The 22,040-nt window shown below is 39.6% G+C and overlaps 1 protein-coding gene across 12 annotated transcripts in view; it reads left to right on the forward strand.

The window, feature by feature from the left end:
* The window catches only part of PTPRM (protein tyrosine phosphatase receptor type M), a 1,370,833-nt gene that overhangs the window by 1,219,200 nt on the left and 129,593 nt on the right, over positions 1-22,040 (forward strand). For all 12 annotated transcript variants that reach the window (XM_030213239.1, XM_030213256.1, XM_030213265.1 and 9 more), the window contains 2 exons: positions 1,936-2,012; positions 7,857-7,893. In XM_030213239.1, coding sequence (XP_030069099.1) covers positions 1,936-2,012; positions 7,857-7,893 — 114 coding nt within the window. The remainder of the gene's footprint in view (positions 1-1,935; positions 2,013-7,856; positions 7,894-22,040) is intronic.

A 22,040-nucleotide genomic window follows, 5' to 3' on the forward strand; every position in this document is an offset into this window, starting at 1 on the left:
GCCATTTTTGGCCAAAACCAAAAACATGGCCGACAATTAAAATAACCTTTCAGCTGAAACCAAAACTGGGCAAAAAAGGATTTTGGCCCTGTTTCAGCATCATAACCAAAACTGAAATTTGATCGACCTCCATTATCAACATGTGATATTGTCTATTGCTTATGTTCAGATTGATCTTGTTGTAAACCACCTTGGGTGAATTTCTTCAAATAGATGGTAAAATAAATCCTAATAAATAAATAAACAAACGTGTGCTACTGTTAAGGGGGGGGGTTACCCCAACTTGTGCTATTTTAGTACAGGTCTCATTTTATGCAATGAGACCTATGAGAAACATGTTGAAGATCTGTGAGATGTAACAGCTGATGGAGAAACAGCAGTCTAGAAAGATCTGTTCATATCTTTGCTTTTTGTTGTTTGTATATGTCCCTCAGATTCAGAGCCAGATGCACTAAACTTTAATGACCCTTTAACAACCCTTTAACGAAGAATTTTTGAACCGTGGCATGCATTAAAGGCCATTTTCCGACCACGGTAGCAGAAAACGAAAATGGAATGCAGATGAGCAAATTGTGTAGAAACCCCATTGAAATGAGATGCATTAAAGTTTTCCGACTACCCTAACGCAGGAAAACTGCCGGAAAGCTAACAACAGGTCTGTACCTGTCGTTAGGGCTATCCGACTAAAAACTTTAGTGTAAAAATCAAAAAAAAAAGCGAGGGGGCGAAAACGCACGTCAGGGGCGTCTTTTATTGACGCCCAAGGTCGCTGCTGCTCCCCGCTCCCCCTGCATCACTATAAAAGTGAAAAAAAAAAAGGTTCAGGAGGGGGCAAAGGTGCTCGTCAGGAGCGTCCTTTATGGACGGCCTTGCCCCCCACCCCCCGCCCATGGTCGCCGCTGCTGCTCCCCGCTTCCTCCCCAGCATTAAATAAAAACACAAAAGAAAACTCAAAGCTTTAGGAGCCCTGGCCCCCCTCCCTTCCTGTCTCTAAACTCTTTCTCCACACAGCTCCACCTCCGTCTGCCCTGTGCCCCGCCCCCGCCACCCTGAGGTCATCGCCGTCGCTCTCCCCCCCTCCACCGGGTCGTCCCTCCCCCCCCCCCCCCCCCGCATTACCGGGCCCGTGCAGCGCCTCTCACCTCTGTATGAAGGCACTGCACGGGCAAGATGACCATCAGATCGCTGCAGTCTTCAGGACGTCTCTCTCTTTCTCTGACCATGCCCAGGTCAGGGAAGATGAAGGAGAGAGACGTTCTGAAGACTGCAGCGATCTGATGGTCTTTTTGCCCGTGCAGCGCCTTCATACAGAGGTGAGAGGCGCTGCACGGGCCCGGTAATGCGGGGGGGGGGGACCCAGTGGAGGGGGGAGCGACGGCGACGACCTCAGGGGGTGGGGGCGGGGCACGGGGTGGAGGGAGGCGGAGATGTGTGGAGAAAGAGTTTAGAGACAGGAAGGGAGGGGGGCCAGGGCTCCTAAAGCTTTGAGTTTTGTTTTGTGTTTTTATTTAATGCTGGGGAGGAAGCGGGGAGCAGCAGCAGCGACCATGGGTGGGGGGGCAAGGTCGTCCATACAGGACGCTCCTGACGAGCGCCTTTGCCCCCTCCCGATCCACATGTTTGTGTTTTGTTTTGTTTTTTTGTTTTTTTTACGTTTGTGGCATGTACAGAGCAGCCAGCATTACGCTTGGATGCTCTGCACGTGCTTTAGGGGCCGATTACCGACAGGGATTCCACCAGATTGATGCATTGTACTTTCAAATACCGCACCGAACATGTGCGACTTGTATTTTTGCTGCATTGTTCGTTTTTTTAAATTCGGTAACAGCTTTTATGTTTTTGCTTTTTTTACGTTTGGTTGATGCATCTGGGCCTCAGTCTTGATTGCTCATTGTATAATTAATAGCAAGCAATTTTTTTTTGTTTGTGTTTCAGATGATCATTCTCGAGTGAGGCTACAACCCTTAGAAGGAGAATCAAACTCCGATTACATCAACGGAAATTATGTCGATGTAGGTATAAGCGATCACATTAAAAGTAAACAATTAAATAAAACTGAAGAGAAAGAGTCTAGAAAAAGATTTCTAACTCAGCCTAGTGTCTCAGAGAGTGGACCAGTTTTCATCTTGGGTACTGTTTTAATCACATATTTTATAGTTAATTTTAATAGAGAAGATGGGGCATTTTCCTTTTGAAAATTTGATATGAAATACATGGGTTAGAGAAGTCCCTATAATGTTTGCCCTCTGGATTACATGAGAGAAACCATGCGTGTATGTTTGAAAATTCAAGTTTATGCGCTTCTTTTACTCCTCCCAAATAAAGAAAACACACCTCTGAGATGTAAAGGTCATTTTAGAAGCATCTGCACATGTAAATAGGGGCATTTATCTACACAGATTGGCTACATGAGTATGTAGCAATTTCAGTAAGCCCCTGTTTACATGTCTAGGCTAGCCAGCAGTAATTTCAAGGAGCATGTTTTAAGGACCCCTGAGGAAGGCTATAATTTTTGCTGCAATACTGCAGTATTGGGTCATTTGTATTATTTGGAGTACCTTCTGTACACTGCCTTCTTTGTGAGGAAGACTGACCCCCTTTTTGTGATGAAGATTGACAATTTGTGAATAAAGTGAGCCTGTCTTTACATCCTGTCTTGTGGCTATTGGCGCCTTCTATCCCCTTTTTTCTTGTTTGATTTGACGGGAGGATTTCCTTTTGGTTGTTTGATCATAGTCTGGCCAGGAATGGGAATACATGTATATTTTAAAACATTTCTCCATACGTTTTGCACTAGCTCCAAGGTACCTCTATATGTTTCATAAAAGAGCTCATTTTGGCAAGGGATCTAAATGTGTAATTTTCATTATTTTATTTTATTATTATTTTTGCTTCAAAAGTTGAAAAAAAATTCTTTTGCAGTTTCACAAGTTAATTGGGGCCACTAATACGTGTAGGTTTTGAAATTGGGCACTATGCATGTAAGTACCAGTATTTGGACGTGGAAGTTGCAGAATTGCCATTCCCATGAATAGATACCAGCACTTAAATATGCAAGGTGCAGAATGATGTCACTCTTTTTCTACATTTATTTTTCTTTTTCTAAAATCATTGCTGTTTTACATGCTGACATCCTTACATGTATTATACAAAAGGCTAAAAAAAATACTATGAGAAGGCTCAGCTTAACTAAAAAGGAGGAAAAGACTTCAGCAGTCTGACGCACCACTTAACATTATATGGTTGACTGTAATTGCTGCTACCTAGACTCCAATTTCATTCATTGGTCTAAAACCTCAAAAGTTTTGGTATTTTATATTGTTTATTTACTGCATTTACAAATTACTTTATTATCTATATCCAATGTACATTGATCAAAATAATTCTGATGACTTTCTAATAATACAGAAAATGTTACTTTAGAACACAGTCCAAATCCCAATGAAGGCCACCATTTTACCCTCTGACTTTAACAGGGGATAAATATTAACAAATCTGTGCTCAGTTTTGAGTCATATCTCATATCCTTCCATCCACGGACTGCTGATGTCTTTTCTTTCTTTTTAGTTAAGCTGAGCCCTCTGACTTTTTTTGTTTGTTTGTTTTTATTTTTATTTTACTATTAAAGACAATTTTTTGTAGCTGAAGGCAGTTTTCCCTGATTTATGTGAATATATTTTACAAAAAGCTCCACCTTTGTCAGAGCCTTTTGTAAAATAGAAGGAAAATGTGAGCATTCTGACCTGGACATGCCGTTTTCCATGTTGAACACCTAAGCAAAATCGTACTTCACATATAGCCACCTGGAGAACCTGTGTGGCCATATTGCTGCTCTGAATTTTCACCCAGTGGTGGAAAGGGGACAAAATTTATCTAGCTAAATCCCTTTAGAAACTGTTCTCCACATTCTTTAGTTCTGGCCAGATTGGTATCAGTTAAAAAGAATGTGACCTGATTCAGAAAGATTATGGGGGAAAGTTATCGGTGTGGACTACAGTTAAGTCCAGTTATTTTAGCACAGGGTCCCATTTTATACAATGAGATTCTGTGCTAAACTAACCTAACTTTTGGTAAAGTAACCTGACTTAACTTAACAGTAGCCCACATTGATAACAGTAGCCCACATTGATAACTTCCTCTCTAAAGGGTACTTTTACCAAACTGCGGTAAAAGGGCCCTGCGGTAGCGGCGACGGCTGATTTTGCTGCATTATCAAAAAAGTTTCAAAATCTGCTTAGAGCAATAAAATAAGAAACTATTACGTATATTTGCTCTAAAAAGTTATGAACAGATTTACATATTATTGATGTTGCACCAAACTGGAAGTGGTCCGTGGAAAGCGTGTTACGTTCTTTCTTTGGATGAAGTTAAGTACTTCTTCATTTTTTTGGAGTAGTTTTTTGTTATGCTTTGGACAAATATTCTCCCGTCAGTATAGTTTTGACTCTTTTGATAATTATTCTTCCGAGTATATAAATAAGATGTTGATTAAGCATGTTATAGGCATTGCTTGTACTTTTGGATAACTGATTTGTCACTATTATACCCTCTGTTTTTGTACTGCAGACTGTTTTTCTCTAGATATAGAGTTGTTTCACTCTGCAGGTTTTTCGGAGGTGGTGGTTGGCCTGTGATGAAAGCCAATGTAGGTGTGTCCACAGAGTTGGTACCCTTGGCTTATGAGGCCTATATTTAGAAATACACAAGAAATGACCTTTAATATATGTACAAGCAATACCAACTTTTTAAAGCAAATATACATAATAGTTTCTGATTTTGCTGCATGCCAGGCCCCCTTTTACCGCATTGGGTAAAAAGCCTGAAAAACCGCATGGCTACATAGTAAGTTTGTACGTACCATGTGGCCGTAGAGGGGGGAGCACTTACCGCCACCCATTGAGGTGGCAGTAAGGGCTCTCCTGTGTAGTCCGGCGGTAACCCCCTGCGGTATATTTTTTGTAAAAATTCAGCAGCGCCAGAATTGGCGCATGCTGGAGACAGAACTACTACCAGCGGCCGCATTGGGCCGGTGGTAGTTCTGGGTTGCCACACGGCAAGCCTTTAGTAAAAGGGCCCCTAAATGAAGAGAAAATATTTTGCCATAGCTAGGAAGGAAACCTGTGACAGGCATAGGCGCCAACTTGTCAAGGTAATTGGGGATACTAAACCCAACACAACTTACCCCTCCTTGAATAAAGTGAAAAAGTTTGTTCAGTACTGGGGGTGTTCATGAAGCAATTGAACCCACAGAGCTGGCTGTTATGGTGATGGGGACATTATCCTGCTGGTTTTTGCCTCTTGCTGCTCAAATGGACAGAGTAAACATTATTTTTATTTCTTGTCAACAGTTTGGCATATTTCCACTTTTAAAATGAGAGCTGTTTGCATATTAATGCAGAAAAAAAAAACCCCTCTGTAATTCTAATGTAGTGATTTGCAGTCTCTTGTCATCACCACACTTTTAAGTCCCCTTCAAAGTACTCTACAGCTGTTAACCAGTGTTTCTTATGCAAGCAAGACATTTCATTAAAAATGTAGCCCGCTTAATTATTGAAGGATGTTCCTTTGTTCATTCTGCATCATGCTACTTTTATGTTTTACATTAGAATACATTCTTTAAGAGGCAGCTTGTTTTTGCTTGAAAGAATGAAATCAAAAGTAGAATTGAAAATCAAGAGGAATTCAGTCTGTTAAAGAAAGACACCTGCAGACCTATTTTAACACTAACCTGGTTCAGGAGAAATGATGTTCAGGATGTCAAAACAGTTGTTGCTTAGAAAACTGAGAAATGTAGCAGAGTTACTGAACCATGGTTCTCTCTGTAATACTTTTCAGTGGAAGAATTTAGGATGGCTGAGTTGACAGGCCCATTGATTTCCCAGTGCTGGAAAAAACTGGTGGAATCTTCTAACAATAACCATGAGAATGTACCATTCAAGAGCAATGATTTACCTCTTAAAGATATTGGTAGAATTAAGTCCTGTGCTTAACTGTAGGATCACATTGTTAAAGGAGTGCTGCAATGTAGCAGTGATGTGAAGTACTTTTAGGGGGGTCAATTTATAAAGCTCTTTCCTCATGTAAAGCCTATTTTGTATGTAGAAAAAAGGTTTTATTGTGTGAATACATACGCATGTAGAAAGTAGGTGTATGGAAAAGATGCACATGCTTTTATGCAGTCTGCGCATAGGTATTCCAGGGATTATAGTTTGGGCACAACAGAGGTAGCACTAGCAGTGCGATGTATTTGTATACTTTATAAAATACATGGGTCCATTTGTAGAGCACTCGCACACATTTACACCTTTTTTTGATGCAAGTGTAAATTGTGCAAGGGCATATCTGTTCTGTTGGGACTGGTTTGAGAAACCCGTTCTATAAAGGTGTCCGAGTTGGCTTTGTAAAATAGACATCTTCTTGGACTTTCAATATAGGTGTGCTGATATAAAATTATCCCCTAAAAGGCAATTTTCATCCTGTCCACATAGATGCAGCCTCTGCAGGTACTTTATACACATGGACTTTGCAGCAGTTTCAAAATGAAGATACACATTGAAAATTGCCCAAAGCAAAAGCACTTACAGACCCTTACACCTGTTTTTGCGGCAATTTTTATTTTATTTTTTTTGCAGGTCGTTTGCTAATGCTCCCACTAGCATGTGGCACCTGCAAAAAAATAAAAATAATAATAACACGGGAAAACTTACCACCTCCTATTTAGGAGATGCTAAGTGCTCCCGTGTTAACCCATTGTTATCCAGTTAGCATGTGCTAATCCTAACATGCTGGCTGGATAACGCAGGAACTCCCACTCTTCACCCTTGATATACCCCCTGAAAAAAAATCTTTAAAAATAGTTAATGAGCGCAAGCTACAACAGAGTAGATGTGTATGAAATGTGATTCACCAAACATAAGAGCCCTTTTACTAAACCACTTAATGCACTTTTCTCCCTGGATTCTATATACGCGTTCCATGCCAAATTCCAAGCAGATTCTTTAACAGCACACATAATTTAATTGTTTTAACAAGCTAATCAGCATTGATGTAGGCAATAATTAGAATTTACACGCATAACTCACTAAGCGAATATTATAATGCTGTGTGCCTAACTTCTGACGCACGCAAGCAAAAAGAGGCATGGTTATGGGCATGGTAATGGGTGTTTCATGGGTGTTCTGTAATTTATATGCGTAGTTATAGAACATGGCCCAGTGCGCCTAAATCTACACACTGGGACTTATGACATTTTTGTTGGCATAAACGGACATCATGCTTTAAGTGCTGGGATATCAACTAAGTGTATTCTATATAACAAGCCTAAATCTAGGATTATAGAATACGCTTAGGCGGAAATGTTTTCTGCGCGGATATTTTTGGAAGCGAAATATAGAATCCCCCTTTGCGATAATTTGGTAGTTATCGCATGGTAAACTGCATGTGAAGTGCTTTTGATGGTTGAGGGTGGGGCATGGGTGGAAAATGGGCATAGAAGGCATTTTGGGGATAACATCCTGCAAATACCGCATGCTAACCCTCTAATGCCCAGTTAACGCAGGAGTACTTACTGCTTCCTAAATAGGACGTGCTAAGTGCTTATGTGTTGCCTCCAAACAAAGTACCATGCCTTCTGGAACTGTTAACGTGGGACTTGTTTAAAGAAACCCTGGGAACGCCCCAAGTGGTAGCTGTGGTAAATGTTACATTAGTCCACTATAAAATTCTACATTAAGCCGTGGTAAATATGAATTTTTATGTGGCTTAGTGAAGGGGCATAATACTGTAAAACATTCTCTGTCAGGTTGTTCTGGATTTTCTATTGTTTATGGCTTTAATAACATGTTTTATTATTTCAGGGGTATCATAGGCCCAATCACTATATCGCCACACAAGGTAAGCTAATCTTTAATGTATTCCATTTGCTTTCCTTGAACTGTTGATCTTGATCCATCCCAATTTAGCACTTATGGCCCTGTTTACTAAGCCATGCTGTAGGCACGCATTGTTTTTAGTGCACGCTAACACTAGAGACACCCATGGGAATATAATGAGTGTCTCTACCATTAGCACATGCTAATGTTTAGCGCTCGCTAAAAAGATAGTGCACCTACAGCACGGCTTAGTAAACAGGGCCCTTAGAAAGATATTTGCATCTTCCACAAATAAAAATATTTTGATCTTATCCTTGAAATATCACTGCTGTTTAGAGGTGAGTATCCTAAAGTATTTGTATATCTAGAATTGTAGTTTCATAGGATGGCCTATAGACACCATAATTACATAGTCTCTCTCATTTTAATGTCTCCTTACATCATGATCATTTTATTTATTTATTTTAAAATTTATACCCTGTCTAAAAAACTAAGAGGCCCTTTTACAAAGTAGTGGTACCTGGGGGCATGCCCAGCAGTAGTTAGCACCGGAGCCCCTACCACCTCTTGAATAGGTGGTGGTAAGGAATCCCTCAGAAAATGGCTGTGTGGTAAGTGTTAAATTTACCACATGGCCATTTCCTTCTTTAAAACAAAAAAAAGCCTTTTACTGGTGGTGGTAAAAGGGGGCCTCAGCACATGGCAAACCTGCATGCCAACACCACCACAGGGATTCTTTTACTGTCACTTGGTAAAAGGACCCCTAACCAGCTTACAAAATAAAAACATACATAAAAGCAATTTTTTAAAAACATAACATTAAGACAAGACAATTACCAAAAAACTAATAAACAGTTTCTTCTAAGATATTGCAATGGATCTACTGTATGACAGCCATTTAATTACCAGAGAAAACTTGAATAACCAGATTGGTCTTCAAACATTTCATTGCGACTGTGGTACAAAAATGCAGATGACCCAGAAGCTTATTTCATAGCCAAGGGCCTGCAATTGATAAAGCTCTTGCTTTGGTTTCCACATAATTTAGGTAATCAATAGAAGTAAAACAAAATAAAACATGGAAAAGAAAATAAGATGATACCTTTTTTATTGGACATAACTTAATACATTTCTTGATTAGCTTTCGAAGGTTGCCCTTCTTCGTCAGATCGGAAATAAGCAAATGTTGGTAGATGACAGTATATATTAGTGAAACATCAAAGCATTTCAGTGACAGTCTAACAGGGTGGGAGGGGGTAGATAGGTGAGAGACCAAGACATATGCATGTGAACATCAAAGCATTTCAATGACAGTCTAACAGGATGGGGATGGATAGGTGAGAGGAGAGTGACAAACAGAGCAATACAACTTTATGGTTTATAATGGGTTAGAAAACCCAGATCTTTGTTAAGTCATGTCTGGTGGGTGTCAAAATATTTAATCATTCTGACTTCAAAGGTCTTACGTTCCTGTATTGTTTTAAAGTTACATTTCAGGATTCTTACTATGAAATCACTGGTACAGTGTTCTGGTTTTGTAAAGTGCTGCCCCACAGGAGTGGAATCCTGGCTGGCACTGGCATTTTTTCATGTGATGTCTATGTAAATCTTGTCTTTAGCATCTGGCTTGTTTCTCCAATATAGCATCCTCCGTCACATTTTTTACATTGAATGATGTGTACCACATTGGAAGATGAGCATGTAAAGGATTCCTTTATGTTGAATGTTTTTCCTTTGTGAATGACTGTGGGGTCCTGTGAAATGTTTTGGCTTAGCTTGCAGCTAGATATATTGCAAGGATGTGTTCCATTATACTGTTTGGTTAATCACAGCTTTAGAGTTTCAGTCTGTTTCCACTTTTTGGATTTACTGAGTAATTAAACAAATGGTGCTGTATGACTCTTTTTGGACGATTTCCTATTTTAAAAATGAGCTCCTATATATACTAGTAGAGCCAGTAGAGGTCTGTGCCATCCAAGCAAGGTAGAACTTTGGAGGTCTCTACACCAGTGTATCTCAAGCTTTTATCCAATACGATCTCATTTTAGCAACTAAAAATGTATAAAGGGTTCCAAGATGGCCGCTGACTGAGACAGACGTGTTTCAGAGCTCCTCCAGATTTTACTGTTACTCTCTAATTACCTTGTAATGCCGAAGAGAAGGGGCAGAGCTGCTGCTACTGCAGCCCAGCAGCAAAGACCTTTGATATCTTCTGGCTTGATTGAATCTTATCTGCAACAAGCTCAGGTTTCTACAGCAGCGTTGGTGAGCGGTTCGCTGGAACAGCCCAGGATAGGAGACCAGGAGCTGAACCTTCAACTGGAAGTTTCTTTGAGCCCCGACGCAAGGGCCCCTCCTTCCCAGCCTGTGAGAAGTAGTTCTCCGGTGGTGGCGTCCTTAGCCCTGAATACCGAAGTCTTACAGGGTGGAACTGGACGGAACTGGACGGGAGGCAGTGTTAGCCTTAACGGAGAACGTGGGAGATTTGTCAGCTTCTTCCCTATTATCTCACACTGCCGGAAAAACACAGGAGGAGTTACGAGGGACATTGGAAGGTGAGAAACATGTTTCACAGGAAGAGAGTGAGAGCATTGCATTTGCTAAACTTTTTCAGAAACCAGATGAAGTGACATTGGACAATCTATGGCAGTTGATTGCAGAAATGGGGAAGTTTTTGTGCCCCCAGATGAAGAAAATAAGAAATGAAGTTGTGATATTAGATGGGAAGGTAACAGAAATTGAGAATGAGGTGAAAATAGTTAAAGCAGATTTGGCTAAACAGGAAAAGGATGTTTTAGAGTTGAAATCACAGCAAACAACAATGCTTAAAGACTTGGTTAATGTAAGGAGAAAATCAGAAATGCTGGAAAATACTTCAAAATCTAATAATCTGCGTTTTATAAATTTTCCGCGACAACCACTTATCTCCCCTCGAGAAATGCTAAAAAATTACCTCAGAGAAATTCTAGAGATAGAAGATAAAGATATCCACCCTTTTCACAGGTTTTTTATATTCCTGTGAAGGGTTTGGATCCTTTACAAAGGAATAATATTCAGAATGCGCAACCATTGGATATTTCTGCCCTTCTTGAAATGTCAGATTCAGAACAGATAACACCAACTACTATGTTGGCCACAGTAGCGTTACCTTCGGACAAGATCTGATTTTAAAGAAGTTTTTTCAGAATAAAGAAAAAACCTTTCGTGGTTTGCGAACTCATGTTTTTCCAGATCTAGCGAGGGAAACGCAAAGGCGACAACAAAAGTTTTTACAGATGAGACAGGAGACACTTCAACTTGGCGCAACTTTTTACCTTAAATATCCTTGTAAATGTTTAATCTCCTATCAAGCCGTGAAATATGTTTATTTTGATCCTGACCAATTGTCATCTTTTTTAACATCTAAGAGAGCTCCTAGTTAAGTAAAGTCGAATAGAAACTCGTCTGTATCTCAAAATTTGATTTATAAAGTTTATTACCTGTTTTCTCCTATTTAGGAATCTTGGACTCCTGTTGTGGACTTTAAATGAAGCTATAATATTTAATTTGTGTTATGAATAATATCTTTAGTTTTCATTGTAATAGTGGATTTTTCTTTACAAGTCTATACTTGTTTACTATGTATAAAAACGATAAATAAAATATTTTAAAAAATAAAAATGTATAAAGGCAGATACAAACCAATTCCTCCTAGAATGGGAGATCAACATTAGACAATATTGCCCCAACTCAAACCAGAACCTCACACAGAAAGAACTCAACACCATGGTTCAATGAAGAACTGAAAAAACTCAAAACACAAGTTAGAAGGTTAGAACGTGCATGGAAACAACTTCAAAGAAAATACAAATATACCATAAGACAAACTAAAAGATTATATTACAAAACTGAAATTGGACCAAATACAAGGACATACATAAACTCTTCTAACTCGTGAATAAACTACTAGATATTACACCAGTCACAACCAACAGCAAAGATACAACAGGAGCAGACAATCTCGTGAGATACTTCAAAGAGAAAATCGTACAATTGCGACTTAAGATACCTGTCAGTACCATCGACCACACTGAACTCCTTGACTGTCTAGATCCAGACCCTAGTGTACACCCAGCAGACAGAACCTGGACCAACTTCGAGACACTAACTGAGGATATCATCTCCCAAACGCTCAAAAGATTTGCCAAATCTCATTGCAAATTAGACATATGCCCTAACAATCTTATGGCATTTGCCTCTCAACAATTTATGACAGACCTAACGAATCACTTGAACTATATGTTACAAAATGGACTATTCCCGAAGGAGAAAGGAAACATTCTACTCACCCCAATACCCAAAGATGTAAAGAAAAGTGCTAGTGAACTAACCAACTACAGACCAGTAGCATCTATTCCCTTAATAACCAAACTAACAGAAGGAATGGTGACCAAACAACTCACAAACTATTTAAACAAATTCTCAATACTACATGACTCCCAGTCAGGATTTTGGTCTAACCACAGCACTGAAACAGTACTAGTTACTCTCATGTCTAAATTCAAACAAATGATTGCAACTGGCAAGAACATACTACTTCTACAATTTGACATGTCTAGCGCCTTCGACATGGTTGATCATGGAATACTACTACACATCCTCGAGTACTTCGGAATTGGAGGCAACGTTCTCAATTGGTTCAAGGGGTTCCTAACCACACGATCATACCAAGTGACATCTAATTCGACCACATCAGCCACATGGACACCTGAATGTGGAGTTCCACAGGGATCCCCCCTCTCACCGACTCTATTCAACTTAATGATGATACCCTTAGCCAAACTACTATCAAATCAAAACCTCAACCCATACATATACGCAGATGACGTAACGATCTACATCCCATTCAAACAAGACCTAATGGAAATTTCCAATGACATCAACCAAAGTTTACATATCATGCATTCATGGGCGGATGCATTTCAGCTGAAACTCAATGCAGAAAAACCCAATGCCTAATATTTACCTCTCAACATAACACGAACAAATTCACCACCATTAACACACCAAAATTGAATCTTCCAATTTCGGACACCTTAAAAATTCTTGGAGTTACCACCTAACACTTGAGAGCCACGCGAAGAACACAACCAAGAAGATGTTCCACTCAATGTGGAAATTAAAAAGAGTAAGACCTTTCTTCCCAAGGACCATCTTCCGTAACCTGGTACAATCAATGGTACTCAGTCACCTAGACTACTGCAACGCACTCTACGCTGGCTGCAAAGAGCAAATAATCAAGAAACTTCAGACAGCCCAGAACACTGCAGCTAGACTCATATTCAGTAAAACAAAATATGAAAGTGCTAAACCCTTACGAGAAAAGCTACACTGGCTCCCAATTAAAGAACGCATCACATTCAAAATATGCTCCCTAGTTCACAAAATCATTCACGGAGATGCCCCAGCCTACATGTCAGACCTGATAGACTTACCACCCAGGAATGCAAAAAGATCATCCCGCACATTCCTTAATCTTCACTTCCCCAACTGCAAAGGTCTAAAATACAAATTAACGCATGCGTCAACCTTTTCCTACCTGAGCACACAATTCTGGAACGCACTGCCACGCAACTTAAAAATGATCTATCAACTAACTAACTTCCGCAAACTACTGAAAACCCATCGCTTTAACATGGTATACCACAAAGATCAACAAATGTGAACTCCTCCACATATATCCAGAATTGTCTTATAACTTCTGCTTGTTACACTACTATCATGTTTTATTATTATCATGTTACCCAAGATCCTTCTGTAATACTACATGCCTATTTTCTTACATATTTCCACCATTCATGATGTATATTGTTTTATTATTATCATGTTACCCAAGATCCTTCTGTAATGCTACATGTTTATTTTCTTACATATTTCCACCATTCATGATGTATTGTAAGCCACATTGAGCCTGCAAAGAGGTGGGAAAATGTGGGATACAAATGCAATAAATAAATAAATAACATAAAATATGACCCCAGATGATGATGAAAACAAAAGATCAGATCTCTACACCTTCAGTTCCTTCACTCACTTCCCCCACACTCACCTTTCCAGAGCAAGAAGGAAGCGGTTAGTGCAGAGCTTGAGTCACTGTGTGCTAACAGACACCCAGTATTCTGCAGGAATTTCCAGTATAAGAAGAAGTTTACCCAAGAAGGGTCAGGGCCTGTGAATGTTGCGGGGGGGGAGGGGGCTGTGACTCTATCCACTTGTGAGGCTCTCTTCTATTTGGGGTCCTGACCCACAGTGTGGCAACCACGTCTCTACATGCAATTTTATAAGTGCCTAGTTTACAGACAGAAATGGCTTTTAATATTGCCCTCCCTCTTTCAACCTTTAACCATTGAACACTGACTTTGCATTTCTGTTTTTGGAGGGTAACCGGTAAGACAATTGATTAAAAAGGTCTTAGCTGAGGAATTCAGTACAAGAAAGGAGTTATTTTGGATGGAATCATTATTTACTTGATAAAGGTTAGCATTAAGATAAAAACATTTTTGATATATTTCTCTGTGAACATGTTCATTGAAACCTATTTCTCATAGGGTATCTAGACAGGAATTTGGACATCGAGATTGGGACACATGCAATTCCTGAGTATTTTATAAAAGGCTAACTGAACATAAGGCTTTTTGTAAAGTATGTATAAGAATGTGGGGCAGTACAAGTGGAAGTATCCAGCAGGATCAAGAATGGCATTACTTGGCCAGTAGGAGGAGGGAGAGGGTTGAATGGCATTTACATAATCAAGTGCTGATTTTACCTTCTATATGTAGTTGCTGGGCTGTAGCAGACCTTTTTTTTTTATTATTTAAGTTGATTTCAGCGCTAAAGAGGCCATCACAGTTGACCTTTCAATGACATGTACAAACCTCAATTCCAAACAAGCAACTAGCTGACACCTGCCTTGGAGCTGGTGTAAATACCAATCTCCAGATGTTATAGTATATTGCCAGTGGAAAATCAAAAAAACAAGTATGGTTCTGTTCTGACATGTCCACAGCATGCCCTTTGGAAATTGTGCAAGCTACAAATCTACACGTGTAAATATACATTTTCTAAACTAACTATTTATATGCATTGGCCATCTACATGTGTAAACACCAAGCAAGCCTTCCAGATGACCTCCTAACTTATTTAGCATATCTATTTTTCCACATTTGGAAGTAATTCTATCCAGAACAGATAGTGAAGTTAAGTCTCCTTTTGGGGTATTTTTCACAGTGTGAAATGATTTTGACAGACTCTGCAGTATTTGCTGAGAAGTGGCTGCTAGATTGAATGCACATGAAGACCTGATTACTCTGTTGCTGCAAGAGGGGGATTATTTTTAAGCCTGCTATAATAGAACAGCCTGTAGTTGTTCAGTATAGATGGGTTCAAGATCTAGTCTGATGCTATATTTGCAAGATGGTGATCAATTGCTTATGCAACTATGAGAGGTAAGGGGAAGAGGGGGAGGATTTATAGGTTCAGTCATAGATAACCCAGCAGCACATTCATAGCAGGATTTTCAAGATAACTACAGTATGCAAATTTAACCTAGTTCTAATTAGAGTTATTTTATATAAACAGGCATTGAAGATATTGAGAGAAAATGGTGTTAGAGCATTCAGTAATTAGAATTGACAATAATTAATTTACTCTATTCCCTGTTTTTGTGCAAATGCATCCAATGAAGTGAACATGATCATTATCTAAAAATATAGTCAGGGAACAATACGATTATACAAAATAAAAACAGCGCTGTGCACTGCCATGCAGAGACCTGGGTTCAGTTCCCTTCTCCACTACTGCCAACTCCAGACTTCGCGCCTTCTGTCTCGCTGCACCCTACGCCTGGAATAAACTTCCTTAGCCCCTACGTCTTGCCCCATCCTTGGCCACCTTTAAATCTAGACTGAAAGCCCACCTCTTTAACATTGCTTTTGACTCGTAACCACTTGTAACCACTCGCCTCCACCTACCCTCCTCTCTTCCTTCCCATTCACATTAATTGATTTGCTTACTTTATTTATTTTTTGTCTATTAGATTGTAAGCTCTTTGAGCAGGGACTGTCTTTCTTCTATGTTTGTGCAGCGCTGCGTATGCCTTGTAGCGCTATAGAAATGCTAAATAGTAGTAGTAGTAGTAGTAGCTTTTAGACCTGCTGCAATGGGGGGGGGGGGGGGGGGGGGGAGGGTGGCTTCCTGTGCAAGCAGTGTTGCATCTTGGGAGTCAGGAGGTTCCCCAGTTCTCAAAAGTGACACCTACAGCTGGCTAACTGCAGTGTGCCAATCTTCTGTGCCATTCATGGGAGGAAAGTTAAAAATGGGGGGAAGAGGAAGGGAGATAGTCCCCCTGGTAAATGTACACGAAGCCTTATGGCACCACCATAGCCCAGGAGGCATGTGTTCCATTTAAGCTAAAAATTCTAAAGAACAGCATGAAGCTGCCCAGTACAAAAAAAAACCCAACAACAATAAACTGCAGGTCTATATGGTTTATTTGTGCTGCAAATATATAAACCAAATAGCATTTGTAAATCATATGTTAGTAAACTGGAAATGTCACACATCAGTCTTTAAACAATCTCCAGGGCAAAAGCACTCCCAGGTTCTTTACAGTGTGGTGGAGAAGTGTCATTTGAGAAGCCAGTTTCTAACCTCAGTGGAGTTAGCTTGATTGATATTTAATTGTTCTGATCATCTTCTTTAGCTGCCTTCAACACATCAAGTGTTAATGAGCAAATATAATTGTATGCAGCTTAAAAGTGGCAAATGTAATCAGTCTGTAATAGGCTACCAGTCTGGTTTGAGTAGAGCAGGGAGTTGTATAATTGCTTGTTTATTAGAGCGCTGCTGTCTTTCCAGCTTGCTGGAATTTACTTCACAACCCCACACTGTACCTTTAACCATCATAGACACTCAATGCTGCTGCCACTCATCCTGTTGAGGCTCTAAAACAGAGGGAGTAGAGAAGGGTTTGAGAGCAGCAGCAGCAGACGCGGGATTCAGAATATGATGCTCAAACAAGGGAACATTGAGTTGAAAGTTAGATGCAAAACCAGTATTGCAAGTTAGAATATAGACATCACTTTTTATTCCACACTAAGTGCAATGGGACTGATGGCTCTAGCTAGTCCTTAATGAAGACATGTTATTTGGGCATTTAATGATATAATTGACATTGATAGATAAAAAGATTGTAAGTCCTCTGGGGACAAGAAAATATCTACTATACGTGACTGTAACTCAGCTTGAACTAATAGTAAATAGTAAAAATGCACACAAGGAGACACTCTGTCAGGGTGAATATAATGTGTCCTAGGAGACTAGCAACTGTAGCATTAGAAAACTGGCTTCCAGCAGTACAGTTCTTCAGATCTCATCTGCAGTAGAAAGCCTTGGCGAGTACAGTGCAGCTCATTTACTGGGTGACAGTTTACCCCAAGATAGCTAGAATGATTCTCTTTGAGTCTCTCCCTGAGAAGTGCAATGTGTGAATTTACTGTACTGTTTGGAGGTAACTTTATAAAGGCATTTTCATGCATATTTGGCCTCATAAAATACCGACCAGCATAAAAGTAAGTGTTATAGGAACCGAGTTCACAAAAATATGTGTAAATTATAAAATAATGCTAAGCTGTTCAATACTAGAAAATCTTAGCGTGGACATTTCCACCTGCAGGTGCGATTTTTTGCTGCTTATGCTAGCATTATATAAAGACATTATAGGCACCTGTATGTCTTTTTATAAAATTCTGCTTTTTTTTCCAACAAATCAAGAACATAGTGTACAGCCATATATAACATGTCAGTGTGTGTTTGTTCTATTTACGCCGTCACAATTAAAGAGTAAAATATGTTCTTTCAATCTGTCCTAGTAAGACTAACATATATTTTCCCCTCCCCCCAAACAATAACACACCAGGAACATCTCCCTACTCTCTGAAATTGTTTCAGTTGTATCTCGTTCTTGGCATTCACCACCAATCATTCCATCACTAGTAAAGATGTCATTTGCATCTGCCAATGAGGTATTGAAGCTGTCTCCAAAATAATCCAGTTGATTAAAATGCACTTTACGTGCTATCAAGAAAGTTATGTCAAGAATCTCTGAATATCTTTAGAGCATCAAAAAGTAAGTCCAGTCACACAAAATAAACCAGAGGTAGCAGTAAGATGAATTCCTAAGATAATTCTGTACTGGCGAGCGAGACCAAAACATGAGACCTAGAGTAGCCCCAGGGATCTTACATTTTGGACATTTGTCCCTATAAGTACATAAGTATTGCCATACTGGGACAGACCGATCCAGGTCACAAGTACCTGGCAAGATCCCAAAACAGTACATTTTATGCTGCTTATTCTAGAAATAAGCAATGGATTCTCCCCATGTCCCTTTTAATGATGACTTTAGGACTTTTCTTTTAGGAAGCTATGCAAACCTTTTTTAAAACCCCGCTAAGCTAACTGCTTTAATACTACATTTTATTACATTCTCTGGCAACGAATTCTGTTTGCTCTGAGGGGTGGTATGTAGACTTGCAAACAAATCTTATATTGCATTTCTCTCAAAACATTATTCAAAGTAACCTTATGATTATTTTGTGAGCCACCTTATATAACAAAACTGTGATACTAAGGCCCAGTTTCCTCTGCCAGGCTTCTGCCAAAGTATCATAATTACGTTCTGATACAAATTTTAGGAGCCCCTTCCGAAAAAATGATAAACATATTCTAACTTGAAACTTTAAACATAATTGACCACATGATTCCTCAAAGAGATCCTCTTTCAAAGCTATGAAAGATAGACCCCTTTATTCTGTAAAGGTAGCCAAAAATTATGCATGCAAACTTAGGTGCATTCCCGATTTGCGTGCGCAATTTAATTGACTAACAATCTAATTAACAAGCAATTAATGGCACTAATTAGATTTAATTGGAACCAACGCATGTAAAGTTCAGCGTAGGATCCGTAGCTAAAAGTTACATGTGTTCCAAAAAAGGGGATGCAGAAATGGAATGGGAGTGGCTTTGAGTTACATGTGTAATTACAGAATAATGGTGCTTCGCACATAAATTTAGGCACAGCCATTTGCACACTCATGATCTGCCAATGCCCCTCCCATGACTATGCCGTCTTTACAGATTCACGTCTTAGAAATTATGTGCATCACTTTATAGAATACGGTTAGACAGTTGTATGTGTAAATTCTAATTAATGCCAATTAGTGTCAATAATTGCTTGTTAAGTGCAATTATCAGCACTGATTGCTTAAGCTAATTAAGTTGCATGCTCAAATCCAAAATACGACCAGATTTGCACATGCAACTTAAGTTGTATTATATAGAATCTGGGGGTTTATGCCCTCATGGAGAGTGATTTTCCATATCATTTCCATAGATAAAAGAGAGCTGTATCCACAATAATGAGCTTTTATTGAATTGGCTGCCCATATATGAGTGAATTTGCATGCATACAGCAGAGGCTTTCCAGGGGATGGAGTTGGGGGGCCAAGGTTTCCACTTATGTGCATACTTTTCAAAATTTGAACCTGTGCCATAAATTAATGCTGAAAATGTTTGCATAAAATACAAAGGTGTAAATGTGTGCACAAAGTTTCCCAGGGGGTATTTGTGTATTTTGGCTTTGAAAATTTGACCAGGTCTGCATATACTTTTTATATGCGCGCACAGTTTTTGTATATATGTGCAGTTATAAAATTGCTCTCAAAGTGTTGATTAACCATAGCTCTGTGTTACTAAGGAAGACATGCAGACACTGCGCTATCTGCTTAATGAATAAAAGCAAGCAGACAGACAGACATCTAGGGTTAAGATATTATTTTACGTAACAAATACTGTGTCAAAAATGTTTCTTTATCCAGCTGTTAAGGTAGAAGCAATTATGGTTACAAGTGGTGCTCAGTATAAGTCATATTAAAATTTCTTGCAGTCTGCTACACTTTCTTAGAGAAAGAGCTTTCATGACAGTTTGAAATGTTTTTGGCAGTGGTTTCTATTATGAGCGCTTGGCTTTTCTCCTATCAGCTACTATTCAGCATGCAGTGTGCCAAAATCCAGATTTACCTTCCAAACACCCACTGAAACCTTTGCATGTGAACAGTCTACTGGAGATTATACCTGCACACATCTTAATCACACATTTCTCTTGTTTTCAATATGCCTTATTTTTCTTTCCTGTGTTGTGTGTTTTCATTTGGATATTTTAATATGGATTTTCAGAAGGAGTATGTTGCAGTTTCTTTTTTTTTTCCAGCTAACACGTCTCCTTCTGCTATCTGAAGTAATAATCGTGCTTTGAATGGTAAACTTAAGTTTCTTGGCAAGTTGTTTTTGCCACTGAAAGTTGCTTACAGACACAGTGGAAGCTCTGCACGTAGAATATAAAAGACGCTTTTGTTCTCAGGGTTCTGGCTTCCAGATGGAAGTGAACATTTGAAGTTATTTTTGCAGTGCCAATGAAAGGGATGAGAGAAGACACAGAGATTTTCCTATGCTCTTTGGAAGTGAAGTTTATCTTTTTACACTTTTTGTGCAAATAATTCAGTCCAACCTAACTAGGCTCATTCCACTTATCATTTCTCTAATGCTGCTAGACGTAAGCAGCGCTGTACACTTTACGGGCTAGATTCTATAGATCACTTCTAAAAAAAATTGGCGCCGAAAAAAATACGCCTAGGCATATTCCATAAACGGCGCCTGTACCAGCTGCTCCATAAAACAGTCCTTGATTTTGTCAAGGAATTTTACCTCCCTAGCATGCCTTGATGTAACATTTACCCAGTCAGTATCGAGCTAATTGAAATCACCCATTATTATTGTGTTCCCCAGTTTGTTAGGCTCCCTAATTTCTGATAACATTTCTACATTTGTATTCCCTAGAACTACAGGTCCTTACGCATCAAGACAAACTGGAAAAGAATTAGCGTGAATCTTGCCTAGTTGATGATAGTCATAGTGATAGAAAGCAAATGGTAATGTGCTGCCAAGCCTTAACAGTAACCAAAAAACAGTAGGGTTAATGTTTAGTGTGAGCTAACCAGGTTGGAGTGGCACCATCCCTGTTAACTCACACTGATCGGTTTCTGCCCAGATATTCAGTGGCACTTTACTGGCTAGTGCTGCTGAAATTCTGCTTAGACTGCCTTGGCACTATCACGTTAATGCTGCCATGGTCTAGGGGTGGACTCTGAGCGGAGCCAGAAGTTACCTGATTAGCAGTGATTTTCAGACTGCTAACCATGTTACTATCCAGATAAAGATAGGGCAGAGAAAAGGGCCCACCTCTTTAACATTGCTTTTGACTCGTAACCACTTCTATCCACTCGCATCCATCTACCCTCCTCTCCTCTTTCTTCTACACATTAATTGATTTGTTTGCTTTATTTTTGGCTACCAGATTGTAAGCTCTTTGAGCAGGGACTGTCTTTCTTCTATGTTTGTGCAGCGCTGCATATGCTTTGTAGCACTATAGAAATGCTAAATAGTAGTAGTAGTATTCGGGTACTGGTCTGAGTATCACCAATACCGACATAAGTGCCAGCAGCTGCATAATCCACAGATATTCAGTACCAGTATCTGGGTTTAGCCCAGCTCTGAGTATTCAGGTATAAAAAGCCCATGACGGCCAGCATTTAAAAAAAAAAAAGCTCTGACAACTGAAGACTGTGTATTTCACCGGGAAAATTTCTCTCAGTGCATTATAAGCTGCAAATTCAGGGAGTCTTTAACTAAAAATTCGCTCAAGTTATCTACAGCAGGGCCCATTATATTTCTGTGGGCCTTGCTGCAGATAACTTGAGCTAATCTTTAGTAGAAGACCCCATCAATAAAGCAACTATTCAAAATAGTAGATGTCCTACTACAACCCCCAAAGCAGAACAGGCCTCCCCAGCCATAACTGACTAGCAATGATTTCTCCACACAGTTTGCTAGCGAAATGAAAGATCTCTGTCTGGACCCATAGGCAGTTCCACCAAGGCTTCCACCAGCTAACAGGGAAAGCATATCCTCATGGTCACTTCTCTTCCCCCCCCCCCCCCCCCCCTTTCACTACCATTTAGAACTTACTCACCCAGGAAACAGGAATCTCTCAAGGCTTAAGTATTGACTCTTGCC

The sequence above is a fragment of the Microcaecilia unicolor genome, chromosome 1, assembly GCF_901765095.1.
Source record: "Microcaecilia unicolor chromosome 1, aMicUni1.1, whole genome shotgun sequence".
NCBI lineage: Eukaryota > Metazoa > Chordata > Amphibia > Gymnophiona > Siphonopidae > Microcaecilia > Microcaecilia unicolor.